Source organism: Neoarius graeffei, chromosome 3 (assembly GCF_027579695.1).
Source record: "Neoarius graeffei isolate fNeoGra1 chromosome 3, fNeoGra1.pri, whole genome shotgun sequence".
NCBI lineage: Eukaryota > Metazoa > Chordata > Actinopteri > Siluriformes > Ariidae > Neoarius > Neoarius graeffei.
In genome coordinates this window covers 86,993,618-87,019,590 of record NC_083571.1, presented here as the reverse complement: position 1 = coordinate 87,019,590, position 25,973 = coordinate 86,993,618, and the positions used below count along the sequence as shown (strand labels likewise).

At 42.7% G+C, this 25,973-nt stretch overlaps 1 protein-coding gene across 2 annotated transcripts in view; it reads right to left on the bottom strand.

The window, feature by feature from the left end:
* Positions 1 to 25,973, bottom strand: part of plpp3 (phospholipid phosphatase 3) — a 63,152-nt gene that overhangs the window by 19,539 nt on the left and 17,640 nt on the right. Inside the window, exons 2-4 of one of the 2 annotated variants that reach the window (XM_060917592.1) lie at positions 10,034 to 10,191; positions 4,170 to 4,450; positions 2,876 to 2,933 (exon numbers count right to left, since the gene is read on the bottom strand). In XM_060917592.1, the coding sequence (XP_060773575.1) occupies positions 2,876 to 2,933; positions 4,170 to 4,450; positions 10,034 to 10,191 (497 nt within the window). Of the gene's footprint in view, positions 1 to 2,875; positions 2,934 to 4,169; positions 4,451 to 10,033; positions 10,192 to 10,670; positions 10,826 to 25,973 lie in introns of both variants that reach the window. The other variant, XM_060917593.1, reaches the window with a different exon arrangement.

Here is a 25,973-nt window from a genome sequence, read left to right as displayed (position 1 = left end):
CTGCTCAGAGTGTATTAAGGTGATTGCTGTCTGAGTTAAAACAGCTTCCCCTTATTGGTCCTCTGGCCACATGTGCGCGCGCACACACACACACACACAGTCTCGGGGTCTTGCTTACACCGAGCTGGCGGCGCTCCTGCCACGTTCTGCCCTCTCTCACACTCCCACTTAATCTTTCCAAACTCTGGGAATGCACAGCTGGCCACATTCATTAGCGAACAGGACCCTCGGCCCCCACACTTCATCTGCCCTACCTCAGTGCTCTCTAGGCTACAGCTGAGAGAGAGGAGGCGGTGGTGTGGCATCCAAAGGGAAATGCCTGAGTGAGAAGAAAGGGAAACCAAGAAAGAGGAAAAACAGGGTGGGCCCAAGACCTGAGGTGAGACTAATAGAATAGGTTTGAAAGCAGGAAACCAGGTTTGATCCACAATGTGAAAACGCCCTAAACACTGGCTTTCAACAGGTGGAGCTGAACGAGTATGAGACGAAAAGGGGAAAAGAGAAAGAAAACTCAGAGAAGAGTGATGGGGAATCAAAGAGGAGCAATCTGAGAGAAGATGCAGTGTCTTGCCAAAGTATTCATCCCCCTTGGTGTTTGTCCTGTTTTGTCGAATTACAAGCTGGAATTAAAATGGATTGTTGAGGAGTTAGCACCGTTTGATTTACACAACATGCCTACAGCTTTAAAGGTGAAAATTAAGATCTCTTATCTCTCATTATCTCTAGCCGCTTTATCCTGTTCTACAGGGTCGCAGGCAAGCTGGAGCCTATCCCAGCTGACTACAGGCGAAAGGCGGGGTACACCCTGGACAAGTCGCCAGGTCATCACAGGGCTGACACAGACACAGACAACCATTCACACTCACATTCACACCTACGGTCAATTTAGAGCCACCAGTTAACCTAACCTGCATGTCTTTGGACTGTGGGGGAAACCGGAGCACCCGGAGGAAACCCACGCGAACACTGGGAGAACACGCAAACTCCGCACAGAAAGGCCCTCGTCGGCCACGGGGCTCGAACCCGGACCTTCTTGCTGTGAGGCGACAGCGCTAACCACTACACCACCGTGCCACCCCAAAAATTAAGATAAAAAAAAGAAAAACAGAAATCTGGAGTGTGCATAAGTATCTCCCCCAAAAAGTCAATACTTTGTAGAGCCACCTTTTGCTGCAATTACAGCTACAAGTCTCTTGGGGTACAGTACTGTATGTCTCTATTAGCTTAGCACATCTAGCCACTGAGATTTTTGCCCATTCCTCAAGGCAAAATTGCTCCAACTCCTTCAAGTTAGGTGGGTTGCAGTGGTGTTCAGCAATCTTTAAGTTATGCCATAGATTCTCAATTGGATTGAAGTCTGGGCTTTGACTAGACCATTCTAAGACATTTAAATGTTTCCCTTTAAACCACTCCAGTGTAGCTTTAGCAGTATGTTGTCCTGCCTGAAGGTGAACCTTCGTCCCAGTCTCAAACCTGTGGCCAACTCAACCAGATTTTCCTCCAGAATTGCCCTCTATTTAGTGCCATCCATCTTTCCTTCAGTCCTGACCAACTTTCCTGTCCCTGCAGGTGAAAAACATCCCCACAGCATAATGCTACCACCACCATGCTTCATTGTAGGAATGGTGTTCTCAAGGTGTTGGGTTTGCACCACACATGGCATTTCCCATGATGGCCAAAAAGATCAATTTTAGTCTCATTTGACCAGAGAATCTTCTGGGGAGTCTTGGGGAGTCTACCACATGCTGTTGGGCAAACTCCAAATGTGTTTTCTTATTTTTTTCTTAAGCAATGGCTTTTTTCTGGCCACCCTTCCATAAAGCCCTGCTCTGTGGAGTGTACAGCTTAAAGTGGTCCTATGGACAGATACTCCCATCCCCGCTGGGGATCTCTACAGCTCCTTCAGTGTTATCTTTGGTGTCTTTGTTGCATCTCTGATTAATGCCCTCCTTGCCTGGTCTGTGAGTTTTGGTGGGCTGCCTTCTCTTGTCAGGTTTGTAGTAGTGCCATGTTCTTTCCATTTTGCTATAATGGATTTAATGGTGCTCTCTGGGATATTCAAAGTTTGGGATATTTTTTATGACCCAACCCTGATCTATACTTCTCCACAACTTTGTCTCTGACCTGTTTGGAGGCTCCTTGGTTTTCATGTTGTTTGCTTAGTAGTGTTGCAGAGTCAGGGTCCTTCCAGAACAGGTTGATTTATACAGACATCATGTGACAGATCATATGTGACACTTTGACTGCACACAGATGGATCTTAATCAACTAATTATGTGACTGATGAAGTGAATTGGTTGGACCAGCTCTTATTTACAGTAGGTTTCATACGAAAGGGGGTGAATACCTATGCACACTCCAGATTTATGTTTTTTCATCTTAATTACTGTTTGTATTACAATCAAAAAGAGAGGAAAAAAAAACAATTTGCACCTTTAAAGTGGTTGGCATGTTGTGTAAATCAAATGGTGCTAACCCCCCAAAAATCTATTTTAATTCCAGCTTGTAATGCGACAAAACAGGACAAAACACCAAGGAGGATGAATACTTTTGCAAGTCACTGTAAGAGAAAAAGATAGTCTAAGATAGCAGAGGAAGTCTGTGCAGCTGCAAAAATAACAACAGCTGTGGTATGTCCAAGATCAAGATGATCAAGGAAAACAAATTTCAGAAGGAGACACCTATGGGGTTCCACAGATGAACATTGAAATCACCCCCATACAGAACAAAACACACTATCTCCATATCTCAAGACCAGCCATTGAGAGAGAGTGTGTGTGTGTGTGTGTGTGTGTGTGTGTGTGTGTGTGTGTGTGTGTGTGTGTGTGTACAGTATGTACATGTCTATTCTTGTGTGCCTCAGTAATATACTTACAGCTAGATACAGCATGGTGTACATTGAAAATGAGGCGTGTCCAGAGAAGAAGGATTTCCTGAAAAAAAAAAGACAAAAAGCACATTTAAAGCTAATATTAACAAGACAACCCTGTGTTTCTTCCTGAAATATCACAATATTCAAATCATAATGTCTCATCTCATCTCATTATCTCTAGCCGCTTTATCCTTCTACAGGGTCGCAGGCAAGCTGGAGCCTATCCCAGCTGACTACGGGCGAAAGGCGGGGTACACCCTGGACAAGTCACCAGGTCATCACAGGGCTGACACATAGACACAGACAATCATTCACACTCACGGTCAATTTAGAGTCACCAGTTAACCTAACCTGCATGTTTTTGGACTGTGGGGGAAACCGGAGCACCCGGAGGAAACCCACGCGGACACAGGGAGAACATGCAAACTCCACACAGAAGGGCCCTCACCGGCCCCGGGGCTCGAACCCAGGACCTTCTTGCTGTGAGGCGACAGCACTAACCACTACACCACCGTGCCACCCCCAAATCATAATGTCCTTTTCTATTTTGTATTCTGTTTGCCTGGTCGGAATCAGAGAGGAATTTCAACCTGTCATTCTTTTTCTATTTGGTCTGATTCATTTTCACACTGTCCTGATTTAAGTGGAACGAAAGAAAGAGCAGTTTGCTGAAAGGACTGTGGGAAGGCGAGCAGCTGGAAAACATGCTGGAAACTGTTTTTCATTCATTGTTCACAAATATACAGTAGCTGTGGAAAATATATGCAAGCACCTAAATGCACCAAGCACAAAGTGGAGAACCAAAGATTGGTGCAAGTAAGTTATTAGCTAATAAAGACATTTAAAAATGGTGTATTTTATGAACATGATCTGTTTGCCTGTCCTCTTACACTTAATTTGCCATCTGGCATTTCAGTTTAGCAGCTCACATGCTGAAAAGTGTCACTCAAAATCCATACTACAGTACACAACATGTTGGATTTCAGTGAATTGTCTTTTTAGAGCAGTCACACTTTATTAGGACTTGCTTTGAACGAGACCAACTTTTGCTTGTTCTGATTGATAGTTGTGCAAGTACTGTTCTGTGTTCATACCTGCCCAAACAAACCATATGAAGGAAGTAAACGCACCGAGGTTTGACTAAAACCGATGACTACATATGAGAAGATTTTTCATTGATGTACAGCACGTGAATGTAATAATGAGCATAAACGGAATTGAGCAAATGTGTGTCACTGACTGAATGAGTAAGTATGAGCATGTGTGTGTGAATGAACTTATGAACTATATAGCTCACCTCGCCTCCTGCACCTTGCTGAAGTTGCCCATGCACACATAATCAGTGATGTAGCCAGCAGAGCAGTTGATTTGTGAGTAGTCTGGCTGGCATACGTTCAGAAAGTGTGGCCTCATGCGCCCCACGGACACCTTGGCGATGTCTGTGAAGGACTGGCTGACTGCACAGCCAAAGATGAACACGCCAACCTGCCGGTAAAGGGCAGAGATGTATGGGTTTCCCACAAACGAGTGTGAGCCCTGCTTCAGGTAATGGATCCTAAAGCACTCGCCAATGACGATCTGCAGGCCAGGGAGAAACATCAGATATTTACTGACATTTGGTTCATAAATAAATAAATAAATAAATAAACCACCTGTTGGATAGCTTATTTATTAAAATCTAGGGTTAGATGTAAAGAAATATGGTGTCTTGCAAAAGTGTTCATCCCCCTTGGTGTTTGTCCTGTTTTGTCGCATTACAAATTGGAATACAAATTACCACCATTTAGCACAAATTGGAATTACATTAGCACAAACTGGAATTACAAATTAGCACCATTTAATTTACACAACATGCCTACCACTTTAAAGGTGCAAATTGTTGTTTTATTGTGACACAAATAATAATTAAGATGAAAAAACTGAAATCTGGAGTGTGCATAGGTATTCAACCCCTTTCGTATGAAACCCCTAAATTCACTTCATAAGTCACATAATTAGTTGATTAAGATCCACCTGCGTGCAATCAAAGTGTCATATGATCTGTCACATGATGTCTGTATAAACCAACCTGTTCTGGAAGGACCCTGACTCTGCAACACTACTAATGAAGCAACATAAAAACCAAGGAGCCTCCAAACAGGTCAGAGACAAAATTGTGGAGAAGTATAGATCAGGGTTGGGTCATAAAAAATATCCCAAGCTTTGAATATCCCAGGGAGCACCATTAAATCCATTATAGCAAAATGGAAAGAACATGGCACCACTACAAACCTGACAAGAGAAGACCGCCCACCAAAACTCATAGACCAGGCAAGGAGGGCATTAATCAGAGATGCAACAAAGACATCAAAGATAACACTGAAGGAGCTGCAAAGATCCACAGTGGAGATGGGAGTATCTGTCCATAGGACCACTTTAAGCCGTACACTCCAAAGAGCGGGGCTTTATGGAAGAGTGGCCAGAAAAAAGTAATTGCTTAAGAAAACACGTTCGGAGTTTGCCCAAGAGCATGTGGCAGACTCTCCAAACACATGGAAGAAGATTCTCTGGTCAAATGAGACTAATATTTATCTTTTTGGCCATCATAGGAAACGCCATGTGTGGCGCAAACCCTGAGTACACTATTCCTACAGTGAAGCATGGTGGTGGCAGCATCATGCTGTGGGGATATTTTTCATCTGCAGGGACAGGAAAGCTGGTCAGGACTGAAGGAAAGATGGATGGCACTAAATACAGGGCAATTCTGGAGGAAAATCTGCTTGAGTTGGCCAGAGGTTTGAGACTGGGATGAAGGTTCACGTTCCAGCAGGACAATGACCCTAAACTTACTGCTAAAGCTACACTGAAGTGGTTTAAAGGGAAACATTTAAATGTCTTGGAATGGCCTAATCAAAGCCCAGACCTCAATCCAATTGAGAATCTGTGGCATAACTTGAAGATTGCTGTACACCAATGCAACCCATCTAATTTGAAGGAGTTGGAGCAGTGTTGCCTTGAGGAATGGGCAAAAATCCTAGTGGCTAGATGTGCTAAGCTAATAGAGACATAGCCCAAGAGACTTGCAGCTGTAATTGCAGCAAAAGGTGGCTCTACAAAGTATTGACTTTTTGGGGGGTGAATACCTATGCACACTCCAGATTTCTGTTTTTGTTTTTTTCCATCTTAATGTTTGTTTGTGTCACAATAAAACAGCAATTTTCACCTTTAAAGTGTTCAGCGTGTTGTGTAAATCAAATGGTGCTAACCCCCAAATATTCACTTTAATTCCAGCTTGTAATGCGACAAAACAGGACATACACCAAGGGGGATGAATACTTTTGCAAGACATTGTACAATAAATAAATACAACCCCAATTCCAAAAAAGTTGGGATGTTGTGTAAGCTGTAAATAAAAACAGAATGCGATAATTTGCAAATCGTGGAAATCCTTTATTTCACTGAAAATAGTACAAAGACAACATATCAGATGTTGGAACTGAGAAATGTTATTGTTTTTTGAAAAATATATGCTCATTTTGAATTTATTACCAGCAACACATTTCAAAAAAATTGGGACAGGGGCATGTTTACTACTGTGTTGCATCACCTCTACTTTTAACAACACTCTGTAAACATTTGGGAACTGAGGAGACCAACTGCTGTAGTTTTGAAAGACAAATGCCCCATTCTTGCCTGATATACAGTTTCAGTTGCTCAAGTTTGGGGTCTCCTTTGTCGTATTTTGCACTTCATATTGTGCCAAATGTTTTAAATGGGAGACAGATCTGGACTGCAGGCAGGCCAGTTTAGCACCTGGACTCTTTTACTACGGAGCCATGCAGTTTTAATATGTGCAGAAAACAGTTTGGCATTGTCTTGCTGAAAGAAGGAAGGCCTTCCCTGAAAAAGATTTTGTCTGAATGGCAGCATATTGCTTTGAAACATGTATATATCATTCAGCATTAATGAAACCTTCCCAGATGTACAAGCTACCCATGTCATGTGCACTAATGCACCTTCATACTATCACAGATGCTGGCTTTTGAACTGTGCACTGATAAGCCAGATGGTCCCTCTCCTCTTTAGCCTGGAGGACATGATGTCTAGGATTTCTAAAAATAATTTCTAATTTTAATTCATCAGACCTTGGGACAATTTTCCACTTTGCCTCAGTCCATCATCAAAGAGCTTGGGCCCAGAGAAGGTGGCAGTGTTTCTGGATATTGTGTATATATGGTTTTAACTTGCATTTGTGGATGCAGTAATGAACTGTTTTCACAGACGATGGTTTTCTGAAGTGTTCCTGAGCCCATACAGTGATTTCCACTACAGACACGGCTGCTTTTAATACAGTGTCACCTGAGGGCCTGAAGATCACAGTCATCCAATGTCAGTTTTCAGCCTTGTTTCTTGCATACAGAGATATCTCCAGATTCTCTCAACCTTTCAATGATATTATATACCATAGATGATGTGATCCCCAAATTCTTTGCAATTTTACATTGAGGAATGTTATTCTTAAATTGCTGGACTGTTTGCCCATGCAGTCTTTCACAGAGTGGTGAACCCCTCCCCATCTTTACTTCTGAGAGACTGAGTCTCTCTGAGATGCACTTTTTATACCCAATCATGTTACCGACCTGTTGCCAGTTAACCAAATTAGGGTTTTTTTTAGCATTACACAATTTTGTCAGTATTTTGTTGCCCCGTACCAACTTTTTTGAAATATGTTGCTGACATCAAATTCAAAATGAGCATATATTTTTCAAGAAACAACAACATTTCTCAGTTTCAACATTTGATACATTGTCTTTATCCTATTTTCAATGATATGTAGGTTTTCCATGTCTTTCAAATCTTCACATTCTGTTATTATTTATGTTTTACACAGTGTCCCAACATTTTTGGAATTGGGGTTGTATCAAATATTCATAACGGTCAGGTTTTAGACATGCATTGTGAGTACACTACCGTTCAAAAGTTTGGGGTCACTTTGAAATGTCCTTATTTTTGAAAGAAAAGCACTGTTCTTTTCAATGAAGATCACTTTAAACTAATCAGAAATCCACTCTATACATTGCTAATGTGGTAAATGACTATTCTAGCTGCAAATGTCTGTTTTTTGGTGCAATATCTCCATAGGTGTATAGAGGCCCATTTCCAGCAACTCTCACTCCAGTGTTCTAATGGTACAATGTGTTTGCTCATTGCCTCAGAAGGCTAATGGATGATTAGAAAACCCTTGTACAATCATGTTAGCACAGCTGAAAACAGTTGAGCTCTTTAGAGAAGCTATAAAACTGACCTTCCTTTGAGCAGATTGAGTTTCTGGAGCATCACATTTGTGGGGTCGATTAAATGCTCAAAATGGCCAGAAAAATGTCTTGACTATATTTTCTATTCATTTTACAACTTATGGTGGTAAATAAAAGTGTAAGTTTTCATGGAAAACACAAAATTGTCTGGGTGACCCCAAACTTTTGAACGGTAGTGTACATGCAAATGAAATTAGTGGAGAATGCATGCATACGAGACTGAGTGTGTGTGCGTGAGAGAGAAAGAGAGAGAGAGAGAGAGAGAGATGAGTGAAGGGAACAGGAGAACAGGTTTATGAGTCCGGGTATGACCTGCCTCTCCTGTAAGTGGTGACATTTAGTGATGGTAATTATATGGTATGGAATTTTGGGTGACCTTATTATAAAGTACCAGCTGTGGATGATGAGTTTCAGAAAAATTATCGACTGAATTATAGGCTTCCAGACACACTGAACCACTTATCACAAAGTGGCTAATTGTTCTATCCCTAGTTTTCTGTCTCAATCTCATTCTGATTCTGTCACTTTTAAGCCTTTTTCACTCTCTAGCAGTAGAAGAAATGCTTTCTCAGGTCCAATCCGACAGAACAGGCATTTTCATCCAGCCATTTAAAAAAAAATTAACAAAAAAGCTTACACTTAATTTAAAAATCTAGCAGTAAAGAATAGATGCAAAAAAATCATTATAAGGTATACGGATTTTTTTAAATAAAAGATTATAATAGAAACATACATGTTTGACTGCTATGTGTGGATATGCCTTAACATAAACATTGCCACTGAGGACATTCATGCACTGTTTGGACAAAGACATTTTCTCAATTTAATTAGCAAAAACAATTTTAAATGAGACGGGAGGATAAAACGATTAATGAAGATAAATAATATTTTTAAAAAAGCCATACAATGTTGGTATTGTAGTGTTGGTATTTTCTGTCAAATCACTTTTTGTGTTCTGTTCAGGATTTTTGCATGGCTTTGGGTTTAAAATTCTGAAACGTTAGAATGGAAATCCAGCTTGTGACTGGAGGCAATACTAATACTGTAATTAACAGCTGCTACACGTCTTTGTTTCGGATTGTTATATTGTTTGATGTTTATGGTGAAGGAACAGTGTTATAGCATTAATACGAGCCTGTTTCTAGTATACACTAGACAAGCTGCTAGATCACAGCTCTTTGCCAAACCTGTGTCCTGTATTTCAGGAAGCTGGCTTCAGCTGTCACTGTTACTATTAAAAGTCCTCTCAGATCTAATAAAGAGAAGTCAGCAGCCCAGCAGCTGCAAGGTTACGGATATCAGCAGGCTTAGATCTGCGAGCCCAAATAGAAATTGCAAATCAGAAATAAATGTTAGCCTCATACTGTTTCGGTCAGGGGCGGCTTGATTTCCAACTCTTTTAAAAGAGGTATTAAATCATTAATGATCGTATCTACTGGTCCTGATCCGCTACCATTTTCAAAGTTCCTTTGAGTTGATGCTACAAAAGGAAATTATTCACAATAAAAACTGCAAAATAATAACAAATCAATCGTAAATAAAGAAATAAAACATTCACCATTAAGGCTCATAACCAAAAATCACAGAAAGACAGCAATGGAGTCCAAAATGGAAGAAGAAGAAGAAGGAGAAGAGAAGCCCAAAAACAACCCCTGGCCATGATGAACTCTTTTATATTAAGTTAGTTTAGGTTCTTTTTGTCAGATGGATATGAATGGTTTAGTTCTGGTGGAGTTTTATGTTCTGTGTTATTCCGACTAGATCCTATACTTCACTATTTAACTGTGGTTAATTGGAGGGGTGAAGCTCTATTCCTATAGGAGTGGAGTTAAGGATGATATGTTGGATATATAAGAGGAGCACTTACAGAGACGATGACAATAAGAATGCCAGCGAGAGAGAGCACGGCATCGCTTATGGTGTCTCCGTTTTTATAAGGATACCGGATGGACTGGTCACTGCAGTAAAACCCGCGACGATACGGCTCGATCATGCTAGTTTCAATTAACAGGAAAGGCAGGGCAGCTACAGCGAGAGGGAAAGAGAGAGAGAGAGAGAGAGAGAGAGAGAGAGAGAGAGAGAGAGGCTTCACGTCAGTCACAGACAAACAGAAAGACACACAGGAGGCGAGGTGGCACAGCACAGCACGCACAGCAGCCGAGAATCGTGGGATACACCAGGAAAGGTGGGGATCTTGTGGCATGGAGGACTAGCCATTAAAAGAGAGAGCCTCTAAACTCAACCCTTTGTATAAATGGGTTCTCCATATCGCTATATGTTTTCAGCTCATATATATCTTTTGACATATTCTGTTATTTTAAAAGAAATGTTTATTTCTAGACATCCAGTTCTGTTGTCTTCCTACAAACTATGTTACTTTGGAGAATAGACAGTATGCCTCCATAAATTCATATCTCTCTTTCAGAGGCCAAGGCCTCCCATGCCATCCCCAGTCTTGCCTGGCACCATGCCCCAAGTCTGATGCCCCCAGCAGGGGCACTTACGCTGGTGAGGGGCAGGAGGACGCCCACAGCCATCAGCACGGAAGAGGGTACAGTGCTGTTTTTATAGGTGTAGCGGATGCTGTCGTCCGTGCAGTAGAAGCCGCGGTGGTACGGCTGTATTGAAGACTTGTGCAGCACCATGGAAGGCATCATGACTGCACAGAACACACACAAATACACGCCGCGCATATCGTCACATACAGACTTACCTGAGATGCTGTGCTGCTCATAAATTATGTACATTTAACTTTTCTTTCTTTTGACAATCTCACCTGCATTATTCAGACAGGATAAACTTGAAAAGGAAAGACAGTATATTTAACAGAGATCCTGCAGTATCATCCTCCTTGACTCAAAAGGGTGCCTAAGCACTTCTTATCTACTAACTAAACACAAATATACTGTATGCCTAACATTCAAACACCACAGATTCTCACTGGTACTTACTTTTCAAGCAACTCAGCATACTGTGAGATCTAAAGAAGAATCTAAAGCTTGAAATAATGCATTCTAAGTATCATTAGGTAAAATCCCTTAAATAAACTAAACTTGAGAGAGCTCTTCAGTAAACTGCAATAAACAACACTCTTACAAGGAAAATGTTCTTTTCTTTAGTATGTTCTTCTGAAGGAACCTTTACAATGTCCTATTTAGAAACATCATATGTTTTTTTTTCTTTTTCAGAAAAGGTTCCAGGTAGAACTGCTTTAGGACGCTTAAACCTCTATCCATCCAAAGAACCCTGTGTACTTACATACCAAATTCTGCTTGATTAAAGGTATGACAGATTTAATCCAAATTATTAGTTAACAGCACTCTAATATGGCAGAACATGGTGAGAATCACCAGGTATGATTTTCTTAGTGAACTGAGCTCTGGTGCTTTGGTTATTCTAAAGATTTCAGAGGATTCGTAAATAAGGTGTGGATAGATGGGGTTAAAGGGATCCTCCAGTGGACTGATTTTCAAACTTATTTAACATTAAATTAGTTGTAGATTTCAAAAATCTAACTTTCATTTTCAGAGACCAAATAGTTTTCGAGAAAAATGCATTTTTTGTTTGTTTGTTTGTTTGTTTGTTTGTTTGTTTGTCTTTTAGAGTACCGGATGGGCTTCCTGTGGAAGTGACGTATGCGTCAGGTAGTGGTCGCTTGGAGCAATTCAGCTGTTTATATTCTCTGTTTACATCATAGTTTTGCTAGTTTTACAAGTATTTTTACCAAATTATCAGTTTTTAAATAAGTATGCCTCATTGTGCAGCATATAAATACCACAATTATCCCAAAAAGAAAGATAAGAAGATATCTTTTCACTGTTTACCTGGTCAGAATCGCCCAATTATTCACAAGAAATAGATTCACACCATTGGAAGGCCTCAAAACAACCTGCCCTACTTATGTTCTGAACATTTTCAATCATCCAGTTTCGATGATTCGATGGAATTAAAAGCAATATTAATGGTGGCTTCCAGAATAAAAAGAAAGCTAAAAGATGATGCCGTGCCAACAATATTTGCCCATCATTCAACTCCAAAAGTCCGCTGATTTCAACTTTGTTAGGTTGTTTTTAGTTTCGACTTTGTTCTACCGTGATTCTTTGTGGCATATTATTGGCATCTTACCTGGTGAATTGTAATCGGTATTCCAATGTGTTATAGGTTCTTCAGTGTATATTGGAAGAAAATACGAGTGCCAAAGAAAACATTGATGTTGAAGAACAATCACTGATGGATCAAGAGACAGAGCATTCAATTGAGCTTCAGGTATGGCCTACTATACTCTCATCTCATTATCTCTAGCCGCTTTATCCTTCTACAGGGTCACAGGCAAGCTGGAGCCTATCCCAGCTGACTACGGGCGAAAGGCGGGGTACACCCTGGACAAGTCGCCAGGTCATCACAGGGCTGACACATAGACACAGACAACCATTCACACTCACATTCACACCTACGGTCAATTTAGAGTCACCAGTTAACCTAACCTGCATGTCTTTGGACTGTGGGGGAAACCGGAGCACCCGGAGGAAACCCACGCAGAGAACATGCAAACTCCACACAGAAAGGCCCTTGCCGGCCCCGGGGCTCGAACCCAGGACCTTCTTGCTGTGAGGCGACAGCGCTAACCACTACACCACCGTGCCGCCCTCCTACTATACTCTATATAAGAGAATTACTCAGAGTATTTGTTGGCTACAACAACAGCACACTGATACTTCTTTGGGCACTCTATCTTCGGAGTTGAGCTCCGTTTTGTCATTATTTTCTCTGCTGGAATCACTCTCGTAATCCATTATTTCATCTTCATGATATTCTGGTTCGAATTGGAATGGTAAAGCTTGCAACAGCTAAAACATAAACTTAGGCGAGATTTCGTACTAAAACACACACTGAGGCAACTGAAGCTGTTGCAAGTGACCGCTACAGTACCTGACATCATCGCATACAGTATGTCACTACCACAGGAAGCCCATCTGGTACTCTAAAAAAAAATGCATTTTTCTTGAAAACTATTTGGTCTCTGAAAATTAAAGTTAGATTATTGAAACCTGCGACTAATTTTACATAAAATAAGTTTGAAAATCAATCCGCTAGAGGATCCCATCTCATCTCATTATCTCTAGCCGCTTTATCCTTCTACAGGGTCGCAGGCAAGCTGGAGCCTATCCCAGCTGACTACGGGCGAAAGGCAGGGTACACCCTGGACAAGTCGCCAGGTCATCACAGGGCTGACACATAGACACAGACAACCATTCACACTCACACCTACGGTCAATTTAGAGTCACCAGTTAACCTAACCTGCATGTCTTTGGACTGTGGGGGAAACCGGAGCACCCGGAGGAAACCCACACGGACACGGGGAGAACATGCAAACTCCGCACAGAAAGGCCCTCGCCGGCCCCAGGGCTCGAACCCAGGACCTTCTTGCTGTGAGGCGACAGCGCTAACCACTACACCACCGTGCCGCCCCCCCCGCTAGAGGATCCCTTTAAGCTAATTAGATGTGTGATTGACATTATGATAAGTTTATTGTGAAATTATACAGAGTGAGCTTAGTTATCTTCTTAGTCAGTTATACCACAAAGCCATACCAACAGCACAGTGGTTAACCATACACACACAATAAATAACTAGATCTAAAAGGTACATTTAAGAGGTGCAGAGTTCTCAGCCCACTGTGTTCTTTAGAGGAAAGGAAGAGATGCCAGTCTGGGAGCGGAGCCCAAAATGGCCTACTCGTTAACATCGTTAAAATGTCACATCTCTTGCAAAACACGTCAGCTGTCACGCATGGAAAATAAATCTCGATTTCCAAATCAAAGCAAAGAAAACGCAAATGGTTCCAAACTGTAGCGGGAGCACTTAAGAAGGCTTCTATGAGACGTTGTAAAATGTGTGAATAGCAAGAAAAATAAGTCTAAGCTTACACTGGCCACCCAAATCTCTGGAACAGTCTTTGGGATGGCAAGAAAGGCCAGGGTAAGGAAGCGTTTTGGGTTTGTGTGGTTAGAGAGAGGAGCGAAACGCATAAGTCAATATAACGGTAACAGTCAACCTTCATTTGGAAGTACTTTGAAAGTCGAGTTTGAACTCCCTTTGGCACGAAAAAGGTCCCTCTTGACCTCAAAAAGGCATGCACCACCGTTTCCAAACCTGCAGCAAAATGACATTCAGGAATCCTTAAATCCCAGTCCTGGAATAATTTGTACGCACGAGTTGGTATTCAATAATATATTCCATATCACCACAATATGGCTGAACTTTTCCTGCCTGTCGTTTTCACTCTTTACACAGCTGAGCATGGCAGTTCTTTAAAGCTTCAGTCGCAGGCTTTACCTGCATAAGCAAAGTGTGTGCAGTTGTGAGGAAGCACATTTAGGAGTAAAATAAACTATTACTGAGGGTTGGTGAGTTCACAGACTTGGCAGGACTTTATGGGAACAGGTTGTGAGCTGGGGAAACACCCATTGGTATGGATACTTCATAAACATGTCTGGATTCTTCCCACACCTGTGTCATATAGACTAGGAAGAACGGCCTGCAATCAATCATAGGCAGGGTACATAGGTGCACATGGATAAGTGTGTTGGTGTCTGCATTTCCATCCTCCACAAATGCAAATGGAAAGCAAAGTTCTTGGCGAGTAGAGAAATTCCAACTTGAAACAAACCATCAGAAATTTCCATCACACTGTTGTGGTTCTATGCACACTGAAATTATGATGCAAATGAGAGAGAGAGAAACTAACTTTCGCACAACAGCCAAAAAGGGAGAGTTAGAGTGAGCGAAAGCTAGATAGAGAAAAGCAATCATAGCTTTAGTGCATGTGGGAACTCCAGTGGCAGGGCACTAACCCCTTACTGAGCCTTAAAAATAAGTCCAACGGCAGCATGGGAGAATGCAGAGGACCTACTACAAAGCCTAAATAGGCTTGAAAAGAGTGTGAGTGTGTGTATGTGTGCCTCTCCAACAAATGTTGATGAAAGCCTCTCTGTATATGCCTGCACTGCCAGCTACACTATGCCAGCTTGGAATTGTTCAGCCCATCATGCCATCACCATGAGAGACAACTGGTATGCGGAGATTTGGTCCGTCCCCTCCACACACATACACACACACACACACACACACACAAACGCGCACGATCCCGTTCTATTTCCCGAACCCTAATTCGCTCCTCATGCCTGGACTCATTCACGTCACAGGACAGAAGCTGGAGGGCTTCAAACGAAACAGGCTCATAAATAACAGACTCATGCCGCTTTGCCTTAAAGGTAAACTGCCTTTCAGATTTTTCAAGTGTAGGTCATAAAAAGAATTTTCCCTGACACCCAGTTATTTTTGTTTAGTGGACCGAAAGCTACTGAATTCGAATCACAGACTTCCAATTTTATTAGTTTTTTTTAAATAGAACAATTAATGAATTTAAGGCTACGTGGCCCTAAACTCTCTGCTATTTTTTCCTGCTTTGTCATGACCCAATTCAAGATACTACATCACACATCACGTGCTGGGCTTTCCCCGTTCGTGCAAGGCGTTGTGGGATACAAATTTGATACAGGAGAGAAAAATGGAGGACGTGAGTGTGTGAATGAAACGTGAAAGACCGACTACAGTAACGGAAAGCGAGAAGAAAAGACATTATGGTGCGAAGGAAAGGAAATGCAGGACCAAACTGATAAATACTGGCGGTCAGTGAGCACCTCGGTGTGATCAGCTGTTCGTTTAGCGACAGAATGACGTAACTGTCAGTGCACGGTCAAAGGTAAACCTGCGCATGTGCAAACGGACTTCCTCTGTCTGCTTGACTGCGCGAAGCGAGCGATTTCATGCACATTATTTGCTCGGGAATCCCCTCAAATTAAATAACTTCCCAGCCACAGAATGGCCTGGGTTTTTTTTAGATATTACAGAAATAATTTTTTTTTTCGCGGTCCAAATCCTGCGCTCTGATTGGCTGGCGAGCGGGTCCATATCCTACGGTACGGACCCCGGTTACGAACCCTGGTTACGGACCTCTGGCGACTCACTCATTCACAAGAACAACAAACATAGTAGCATTTTTTGTCAACATTTATCCTTTTTTTAATAAGATTTATTTAAAAGATTATCAAAAATCTTATACATTTTTTCCAGCATTTCTCAGGAGAATAGCATTAATTTTACAGCATGGATAGTGATAATGACAGTGTTCACAGTGAAAGTGAGTTTTACTACCCTGAGGAAGAAGAAATAAAATAAAACATTTCAGGAGAAAGCTAAAAACCTGTAATGTGCTAACGCCGAGCAAAAACATGGCTGAATCCTGAATGACTCCTATTTGTATAAATAGGGGGCTACATAGGCGGCAAAATGTAGTTTTTTTCCTGCCATGGAAGTGCACTTGTATACCGAGGAGGAAGTCATTTGCATTACAGCCGTGAATGAGGATTCAAAATGGCGGCTCGCCTTGGCTCGGTTTTCCCTTTCGGGCGCTCTCGTTTTCTGTTAGAATTTGGTAAAGAAAAAAATAAATATATTATTTACCAGCTTAAGGTTGGTCTGTATGGTGAAATACCATGACCTCGGCCTTAAATACTGACCTCGGCCCAGAGGGCCTCGCTCAGTACTTTCAAGACCTCGGTCACGGTATTTCACCATACGGACCTCCCAGCTGGTAAATAACACACATATACATCACAATGACCAAATTTCAGAGGGAACTAAATTTCACAGATTTTTTTAAATCGAAAGGCCATCTAGCTTTAACATCTCTCTTTCTTTCTCTCTCGGTTTTGCTTTACTAAGCACTAAGCACAAGGCACCTGAAAGAGGATACTGAATGGACAGACATTAAAACGTTGCGCTTTCCTACACTATTTGGAAGCAAAGGTTTCATTTAGGAATCAGTAAGGAAGGTTCTTTGGTTTGGTTTAAAGTCCAATGGAGAACTTTTCATTTGAGTTTTTCCTTTGTAGAAAAGTAAAACCTTTCTTTACAAAGAATTTTGGACCATCCAAACAACCACTGGTGAACCATTTTTTTATTATTTTTTTTTTTTTAAGATTGACAACAGTGCTCTAATTTTAACAAATGTGAAACCATCAGGTTGTGTGTCATAAATGAACCTGAGTAGAGTAAGAGCAATTTCCCAGGAGGCCCCAGATTTGCTTGGTGTAAACAGTTCGGCTAGTAAGCTGCCCCAAACAGATCGCTCCATTAGAGGTTAATGAAAATCATCTGGAGCCAAAATGCGCCGGAGTTTCATCTTGAGGAAGCCAAGCTGCATATACATACCACACACAAGCATACAACAACAATCAGAAAGTGGGTGGTAGAGTGCAGTATCGCAAGGGGAATTTTCTTATTTGGGTTATCAGATGTGGGCACGCAATTTCCTGTAGCAGAAATAGAGAACGGACGAGAGTAGCCGTCACAGTTTGCCGAAAGCTCAAGACAGCACATCAGACATAGCAACATGACATAGTAGAGTGTCAGACAAATTTTAAAATGACTGTTTACACAAAAAATGAGTGCATGGAAGTGATCTGCTGACTCAGCCTTCTCAGACATGCTGCTTGGTGGAAGTGAGGAAGTTCCAAAAGTCCAGTTCAAACATGCAATATGAGGGGTGTGTGTGTGTGTGTGTGTGTGTGTGTGTGTGTGTGTGTGAGATTTGATTACCATCAGAATCAGGCAAAACAAGAATACTATGTGGTTTGGCACCAGCATGGAACATGTCTCTGATGTGCATGTACATAGGTGAGCTCATGAATCATTTTAGAACAGGTTGTCAAAAGATAAGTATGCCCCTCGTCTATCCACTATTTTTTTCCATATTAAATCTCATCATTTTCCACGATGTTGAAATTTGGAAATAGTTCACTTGTTGGAAATACAATTTGATTAGTCAGGTTTATATGACTCTAAATTGACCGTAGGTGTGAATGTGAGTGTGAATGGTTGTCTGTGTCTGTGTGTCAGCCCTGTGATGACCTGGCGACTTGTCCAGGGTGTACCCCGCCTTTCGCCCGTAGTCAGCTGGGATAGGCTCCAGCTTGCCTGCGACCCTGTAGGACAGGATAAAGCGGCTACAGATGAGATGAGGTTTATATGATGAGCTGGCATAATTGTGCAACAGGTAGCACTGACACTTCACAAATCCAGGATCCCTGGGACAATCTATTAACTACTTTCACATTACCCATAATGCTTTGCGCCTTGGGGGGGGGGGGGGGGGGGGGAACCAGGCGCTATATTTGTTTACTAACTCAAATAACCTCAGTCATTTCTTCGAACTCACATGGGGAAAAATGATTTTTCCTGATTTATAGTTTTACAGAATACCTATAAAAGACCTATAGAATACCTGTGGTTCGACAGAATTCACCGTCAAAACTTTACACTGACAGACAACACATGACTGTGTTCTGCACACTTCAGTGGTGGAGTAAAGTCTGATGATCCGAGTCACGAAGCCTACAACCCCTCTGTCTTTGTGTTTAGTCATAAAAACTGAAAAACAAGGACAAGTCAAAGAACCGAAAAGGACAACTTTATTGAAGGATCAGTTCCCAAAACAAAACGCTAACGATGCAGTGTAAAGGCCAATTTATGCTGACAACCCAGTCCTCGCAGATGGTGTCGCAGATAGTGTCTGCGTAGCCCCTCCACCTTCGCAGACGCTCTGCGTGCACCTCCCAAAAATTGTGACCACCGCAGAAGCCTCGCAGACAGCATCGCAGACAAGAGGGCTCGGATTGGTCCACTCTACATCCGCTGTACATGCACTTCCGCTTCCCTACTTTCCCGGTTTGGTTTGTTTTCACGACCGGCATTTTTAAAAACACGAGCGAAGATGGAGCAGCATGAAGAGCGGTTGATTGAGGAAGTACGTACATCTATACGACTCCAGTTCTAGTCATTATAAAAAAAAAAAAGTTCTAGTCATTATAAGTAACCGGAGGATAAACACTCCACTAACCACACCCACCAACTACTCCTAGCGACTTCGCGCCCCCTTGCGTTGTGCCGGTGAATAACATCGTGCACGCCTATAACTTCCTGCTCAACAATAAATTACAACTGTCTGCGAAAAGCTATCTGCGAAAGCCTTGTGGCAAGAGCATGCAGAGGCCTTAAGTAAGCTCACATGCACTTCCCCTTTTAGTGTTTACATAGGTAGCTCGAATGTAGCATTTGACCCTGTAGTCCTAACAGCTTCCTCTAACAGCCCAAAGATTGTCATAATCTCGTAGCATTTGAGCTCCAGAAAAATGAGAGTGAAAGAAATCAAACTCAACTTAAAAAAATAAATCTGACAGTTCTGCTGTGTTTACAGTATTTACTCGACTGAGTGAATTCCTTGCTTGTGTTCCCATGCATGAAGCGTTTTGTATTTTCTTACGGCTTTCTCGTCATAACCAGCACCCAGCAAAAACGAGTTCACTGTGGATTTTTCTATGATCAGTGTTGAGCTTTCTCGTTTCTTCTGCCAATCTTTTAACTTCTGCAGGTAATTGTTGGAACCCCCGTGTTGACAGACAAAGAAGGCTGCTGACTGCCACCCGAAAGAGAGATGTTCAAAGTGTTCGATACGATATTTACAAGCACTTTTTTACTGATTGATTTCTCGATGTCCACAGAAAAGGCTTTGCAGATTTCTTTAAAGTGCACATCACGGGTAAATTCAGGAGCAAGGTCAGTGTAATTCTCCTATTTTATATTAAACTTTGGTCAAATATCTGTCACATTTTGCATTTTGTGCAATTTTTTTTACCTTGTGCAATACCAGAAAAATTCAGTTGAATTCAAGCCATTTAAGGCGAATTGGTCCACCTCTGAAAAAACTTGGCATTTGGATTTCCCGGGAAGCATTGATTTTCGTGACGTCGCGTGCGGGACGCCTCCCTCTGAATCCTAAGGGCCTCTACATGCTCTTGCGACAAGGCTTTCGCAGATAGCTTTTCGCAGACAGTTGTAATTTATCGTTGAGCGGGGAGTAATAGGCGTGCGTGATGTTATTCACCGCCACAACACAAGGGGGCACGAAGTCGCGAAATCGCTAGGAGTAGTTGGTGGGTGTGGTTAGTGGAGTGTTTATCCTCCGGTTACTTATAATGACTAGAACTGGAGTCGTATAGATGTACGTACTTCCTCACTTCCTCGATCAACCGCTCTTCGTGCTGCTCCATCTTCGCTCGTGTTTTTAAAAATGGCGATCGTGAAAACAAAACAAACCAGGAAAGTAGGGAAGCGTAAGTGCGTGTACAGCGGATGTAGAGTGGACCAATCAGAGCCCTCTTGTCTGCGAGGCTTCTGCGGTGGTCACAATTTTTGGGAGGTGCGCGCAGAGTGTCTGCAAAGGTGGGGGGGCTACGCGGACGCCATCTGCGACGCCATCTGCGAGGACTGCGTTGTCAGCATAAATTGGCCTTCAATCAGCGCTGGTTTGTTTATGAGAAAACGACCTGGTGGTTTTCTGCAAATTTCTTCAACATTATCACGTAATTATTAAAACGGTTAACAGATGTATCGTAGGAGGGTGTAGAAACACCAATCTTGATGGGATTAGTACTCATCGTTTCCCAAAAGACCGGACAATGAGAGAGAAATGGGAGCGCTTGGTCTACACAGGCTGTGCACTGAAACCGTGCAAGCTCGCGCAGCCTGCTGGCGCTTCCGCAGGTGACATCACGAATCTGGCTCCAGACTCCCTTGGGATTTTTCCAAACGCGTTTTGTTCTTTTATTTTTTTCTGCTGTAGACAGATGGCCTTGTGCAAAATTACCCTTCTGGATGAGTGTGTAAAGGGACATACTTTCCTATAAAAAAAAACGAAATTGGTCCAGGATATGCACTTTAAGCTTTGGTTTAGTTAGCTTTGACACTTCTTTGAAGGTTTTAGGGAGATTTAAATTCGAAAGATTACTGTCAGTGTGCGAAGTTGTGTTGTTTTAGTTTGTTTATATTTTGGTTAACCCCCCCGGTGCAAAGCATTATGGGTAACGTGAAAGTAGTCAATGTGGGGTTTTACATTCTCTCCTCCAGCTATCTCCATAGAACATGCTGGTAGATGGATTGCCTGCTCTAAATTGGCAAAAGTAGTGAATGAGTGTGTGAAGGGCGGCACGGTAGAGCAGTGGTTTAGCACTGTTGCCTCACAGCAACAAGGTTCTGTGTTCGAACCTGCCAGTCTTTCTGTGTGGGGACTTTCTGTGCGGAGTTTGCATGTTCTCCACGTGCCTGCGTGGGTTTCCTCCCCCAGTCCAAAGACATGCGTATTAGGTCAACTGGCTACTTTAAATTGCCTGTAGGTGTGAGTGTAAATGGCTGTCTGTCTCTCTGTATTAGCCCTGTGATAGACTAGCAACCTGTCTAGGGTGTACCCCGCCTCTCGTCTAGTGTCAGCTTGGCTCCAGATCACCTGTGAACCACAATGGATATGCGGTATAGAAAATGGATGGACGGAGTGTGTGAATCTGGCCCATCGTGGACTGTCACCTCTTTAGCACTGAGCACTCGGACGTTGAATAGTCAAATTAGCATTATAACAAGATCAATCATTATTGGATGACAAGTGCGTCTTGGGAAAGGGAGTGGGGCATTGTGAGGAATCATGCTGAGGAAATCCTTTATATGTGCTGTGACATGCCCCAAAGAAAATACACACACGCGCGCGCACACACACACACACACACACACACGGAAAGATTGGGAAAAGCAAAGAGTACAAAGGTCAAAGCCTTTAGCTGGGGAGTCTATCAACAGTGCACCCTCGTACACTCATGCGGATACACACACATTTGGGTCAGAGGTTCTGTTAAACCCACCACACCATCATTGACAGCATTAAGACAGATTAGCAGAGGGGCAGAGGTCATGGACCAGACCTGTAGTGGGATGGCACTAAGTAAGAAGTAACTCTGGAGCTTGAAGATAAGACAAGAAAAATCAAACACAAGTACACAAGATGTTGTTTGTCATGACCATGGACCAAGCAAGTAGTGACAGCAAGCATTTCACAAAAGATAAGAAGCATCTGTCAGAGCCAGTCAGAGCATTGACCTGTCCGTGCCCTAGCAGCTAGTGTGCTTAAGATTAACTCTCATTTATTTACGCTGGAAGCTTGTGGAGCACTGAGAGCACGGCTTAACAGTGCTTGTGCATATACATTTGGGTATCTGGAGCACCTACCAACCCACACACTCTAAAATAAGAGAACCTCATCTCTAGCCGCTTTAACCTGTTCTACAGGGTCGCAGGCAAGCTGGAGCCTATCCCAGCTGACTACAGGCGAAAGGCGGGGTACACCCTGGACAAGTCTCCAGGTCATCACAGGGCTGACACATAGACACAGACAACCATTCACACTCACATTCACACCTACGGTCAATTTAGAGTCACCAGTTAACCTAACCTGCATGTCTTTGGACTGTGGGGGAAACCGGAGCACCCGGAGGAAACCCACGTGGACACTGGGAGAACATGCAAACTCCGCACAGAAAAGCCCTCGCTGGCCACGGGGCTCGAACCCAGACCTTCTTGCTGTGAGGCGACAGTGCTAACCACTACACCACCATGCCACCCATAAGAGAACCTAAGTCTGCCTCTTTCAGAAAACATGCTTCAACAAGCCGTTCAGATTTGGCTCCCCTTCCGATGTCACAAGGGGAGAGCATTAGAATTATACCTCCTCTTTATCTCAGTATCTCACTTATGGCTTGCAGGGTTCTCACTAGGCCTTTTCAGCGTATCGGACCGATATGCAATGTTTCCTTACAGCTACGCCCACAATATTGCTGACATGCCTGTAAAAGTTGCCGCTACAGTAATAAAATGACTTGTCAGTCTTGAAAATGTGGTCTTTTGTTTAATTTTCTCTTGTTATCTCAATGCGGCGGTGACAGCCAGCCGCTCTGCGAATGTTCTACATTCGGACATACTCCACTCCCCACCCACTGCACAGCTGCCAGAGTAGTTCTGTATGGAGATTGTCACTGATCATGATAGTCCGGTTTACCTCATTTCTTATGCTGTGTTTGTGGTAAAGTGCCATCCATGTTAAGAGGCGCTTACGTGCCATGCACGTAATCTGTGCCAGTCCCTGGAAAAATTTTTTACGATGCAAAGCAATACATTGAAACAGTCGGAGTAGCAGAAGGTATGATATGAGTTAGATCTGGATAGTCATGTATTGTAATTGAATGACTGAAGCTGAAAATAAAGCTAACACTCGGTGAACATCAACTGGTTGTTTTATTCTTATTCCATAAATATGTCACTAATATTGCTGGGTTTCAGTCACATGACTTTTCTTAGCGGTTTTACCAGAAGTGAAATAGCTGGTGGTCTAAACGGCTGCCGTAGTGCAAACAGCTAGCGATAACTTATCAGAGTATGCTCATAATCTAGAAGCCACTGCTCGCTTTAGATATATTCAGAAGATTGATATGTGTAATGGAATCAACCCCTACAGTCTGGGAAAGAAGGATTTGTCATACGATCTCGAAAACTACCCTTCAGTCGAGTTCCCCAACATCTCGAACTATCTGGTGTTGCAGACGTCCTTCTACACCGCAAAACAGATGAAAGCCTGGAAGAGTATGGAGGCTTACAGCTTTTTTGTATGTGGCTGGGTAAAGGACCTCGGTATCAATTCGCTGTCGAATGAATCCTGTGTTGTTTTTTGCCCATGTAAGTATGTTTTTTTAAGCTTTTCATTCGCGTCTTTACAACGAAGCGCTGCAAGTTGAAGTGTAAACAAACAACAGTTCGCTTGATTCTCACTTGTGTTGGCTCTTATCTCTCAGGTAAATCATTCACAAAGATCATCAGAAACCCCTTTAAAGACCTGGATCTTAGTTAAACAAGATGGAGAAGTGATCACGGCACATTGTTACTGTGTGGCTGGGTAAAAATTTTGTCGCGACCTTCATGCACATGGACTTTGTGAGGAGTAAACAAAGAAACAGCTGGGGACTTTAACGCTTCATGACTAAAAAAGTACCGTAAAATAAGGACACATAACAAGAAAAGTACTTGGAAAACACTACGGACGTACGGTAGCTGAGAGGGATGTACAAACCTTTCACGAAGTGATCACTGCAAACTCGAGCATGCTTCGACTCGGCTCCCTTCGATTTCAGTGAGAGGTTCAAAAGACACCTTTCTCGACATCTTTTTGTGAAATCCTGTGCTTGTTCACCCTTTTTTTTTTATTAGTTCACAGGGAACCCTGAAAAAACTTTTATCAGTTTCACGATTTGATTGATTTGGACAACCTAAAACAGCGCAAGCGTGAGGCATTTTTCATGCGAGCAATGTACCTTCTCCGTACAAATGCTTTGTCAACTGAGCTTTGGTAGACCACTAGCTAAAGTTTTGAATAATTAATGAGGCAGATGTGACGTCACATGAAACCCAGCAATAGTTGAATATTAATCATAATAAGTCTTCAATCAAAAACAATCACAGCAAACTTTTAGCAAAAATAAATAAATAAATCTTGTTAATATTACCAAAAGAGAGTGACTATCAGAGAGGCCTGAAAGTGCCAGGAAATGTATTTCCGAGCATGTAGAACCTGTGAGCTTTCGAGGGCCTAAGGCAGCCCCTGAACCCCTGGCCATTATAACTAGTGCTACTATGATGATATTTTCGTCTCGTTACAACCCTGGGCTTGAGAGCTGCCTTTGTGAATGGATATTCATGAAGAAAGTGCCACCTGATTGGCCAGCAGAAGAAGGGGGTGGGGTGAGCAGTGGCTCATTATCATTTAAAGAAACAGGCACTCAAATCAGCCGTTTTGAACAGGGCTGTTTAGACAGGATTAGAAGTTGCTGTGGTACTTTATCCTTGTAGTATTATGACCAAAGCATGTCACAGCCATTTCATTAAGACGTCAGGGAACTGTGTCAACTTGTGGAAAAGGGGTATAATATGCCACCTTTAAGATGAGTGATATCACACTAACAGTGGACTCATTAATGATTCATATGTCATCTCATCTCATCTAATTATCTGTAGCCGCTTTATCCTGTTCTACAGGGTCGCAGGCAAGCTGGAGCCTATCCCAGCTGACTACAGGCGAAAGGCGGGGTACACCCTAGCCTGGGCCCGCCCATCCTAAGCATGACGCAACACGAGGGCCTGTTGCGAGTTTAGTCTGGCCAGGCAAGCTATCTACAGCTCTTCCAAGCTCCCGAAAAATCGGGAGCCAATCAACTTTGAGCATCTCCAACGGCCCTGGGTAGAGGCGTGTTCAAGGCAGTGACGTAGTAGAACTGCGACCGGAAGCCATAGATTGTTTACAGAATCTATGCCGGAAGCGCTTGATTCACTAGAAACATTACGAACATGGAGCAAGTTCTCATTGAAAATGGAGCAAAGAGCAGCCCTGGAGGTATTTATTGAAAGGAAGGACATTTTCGCCTTGCTCCCGACCGGCTTCGGTAAGAGTTTAATCTACCAGTTATCCCCGTCGCGTCACATACGTCAGAGGAAAGAGTGATGTGATTGGTTTAAGCTTCGTCACAGCCTTTTCTGGCTTCGACCAGTAGCAAACTGAGGCATTTCAGGGAGGCGGGTCAACCACGCACTTTGGGAAACGGTTGGGCTTAATATCTTTGCCAGACCAAATGCTCGCAGAGCTTTGAAGTCGCGTTAGCCAGACTAGGTACACCCTGGACAAGTCGCCAGGTCATCACAGGGCTGACACATAGACACAGACAACCATTCACACCTACGGTCAATTTAGAGTCACCAGTTAACCTAACCTGCATGTCTTTGGACTGTGGGGGAAACCGGAGCACCCAGAGGAAACCCA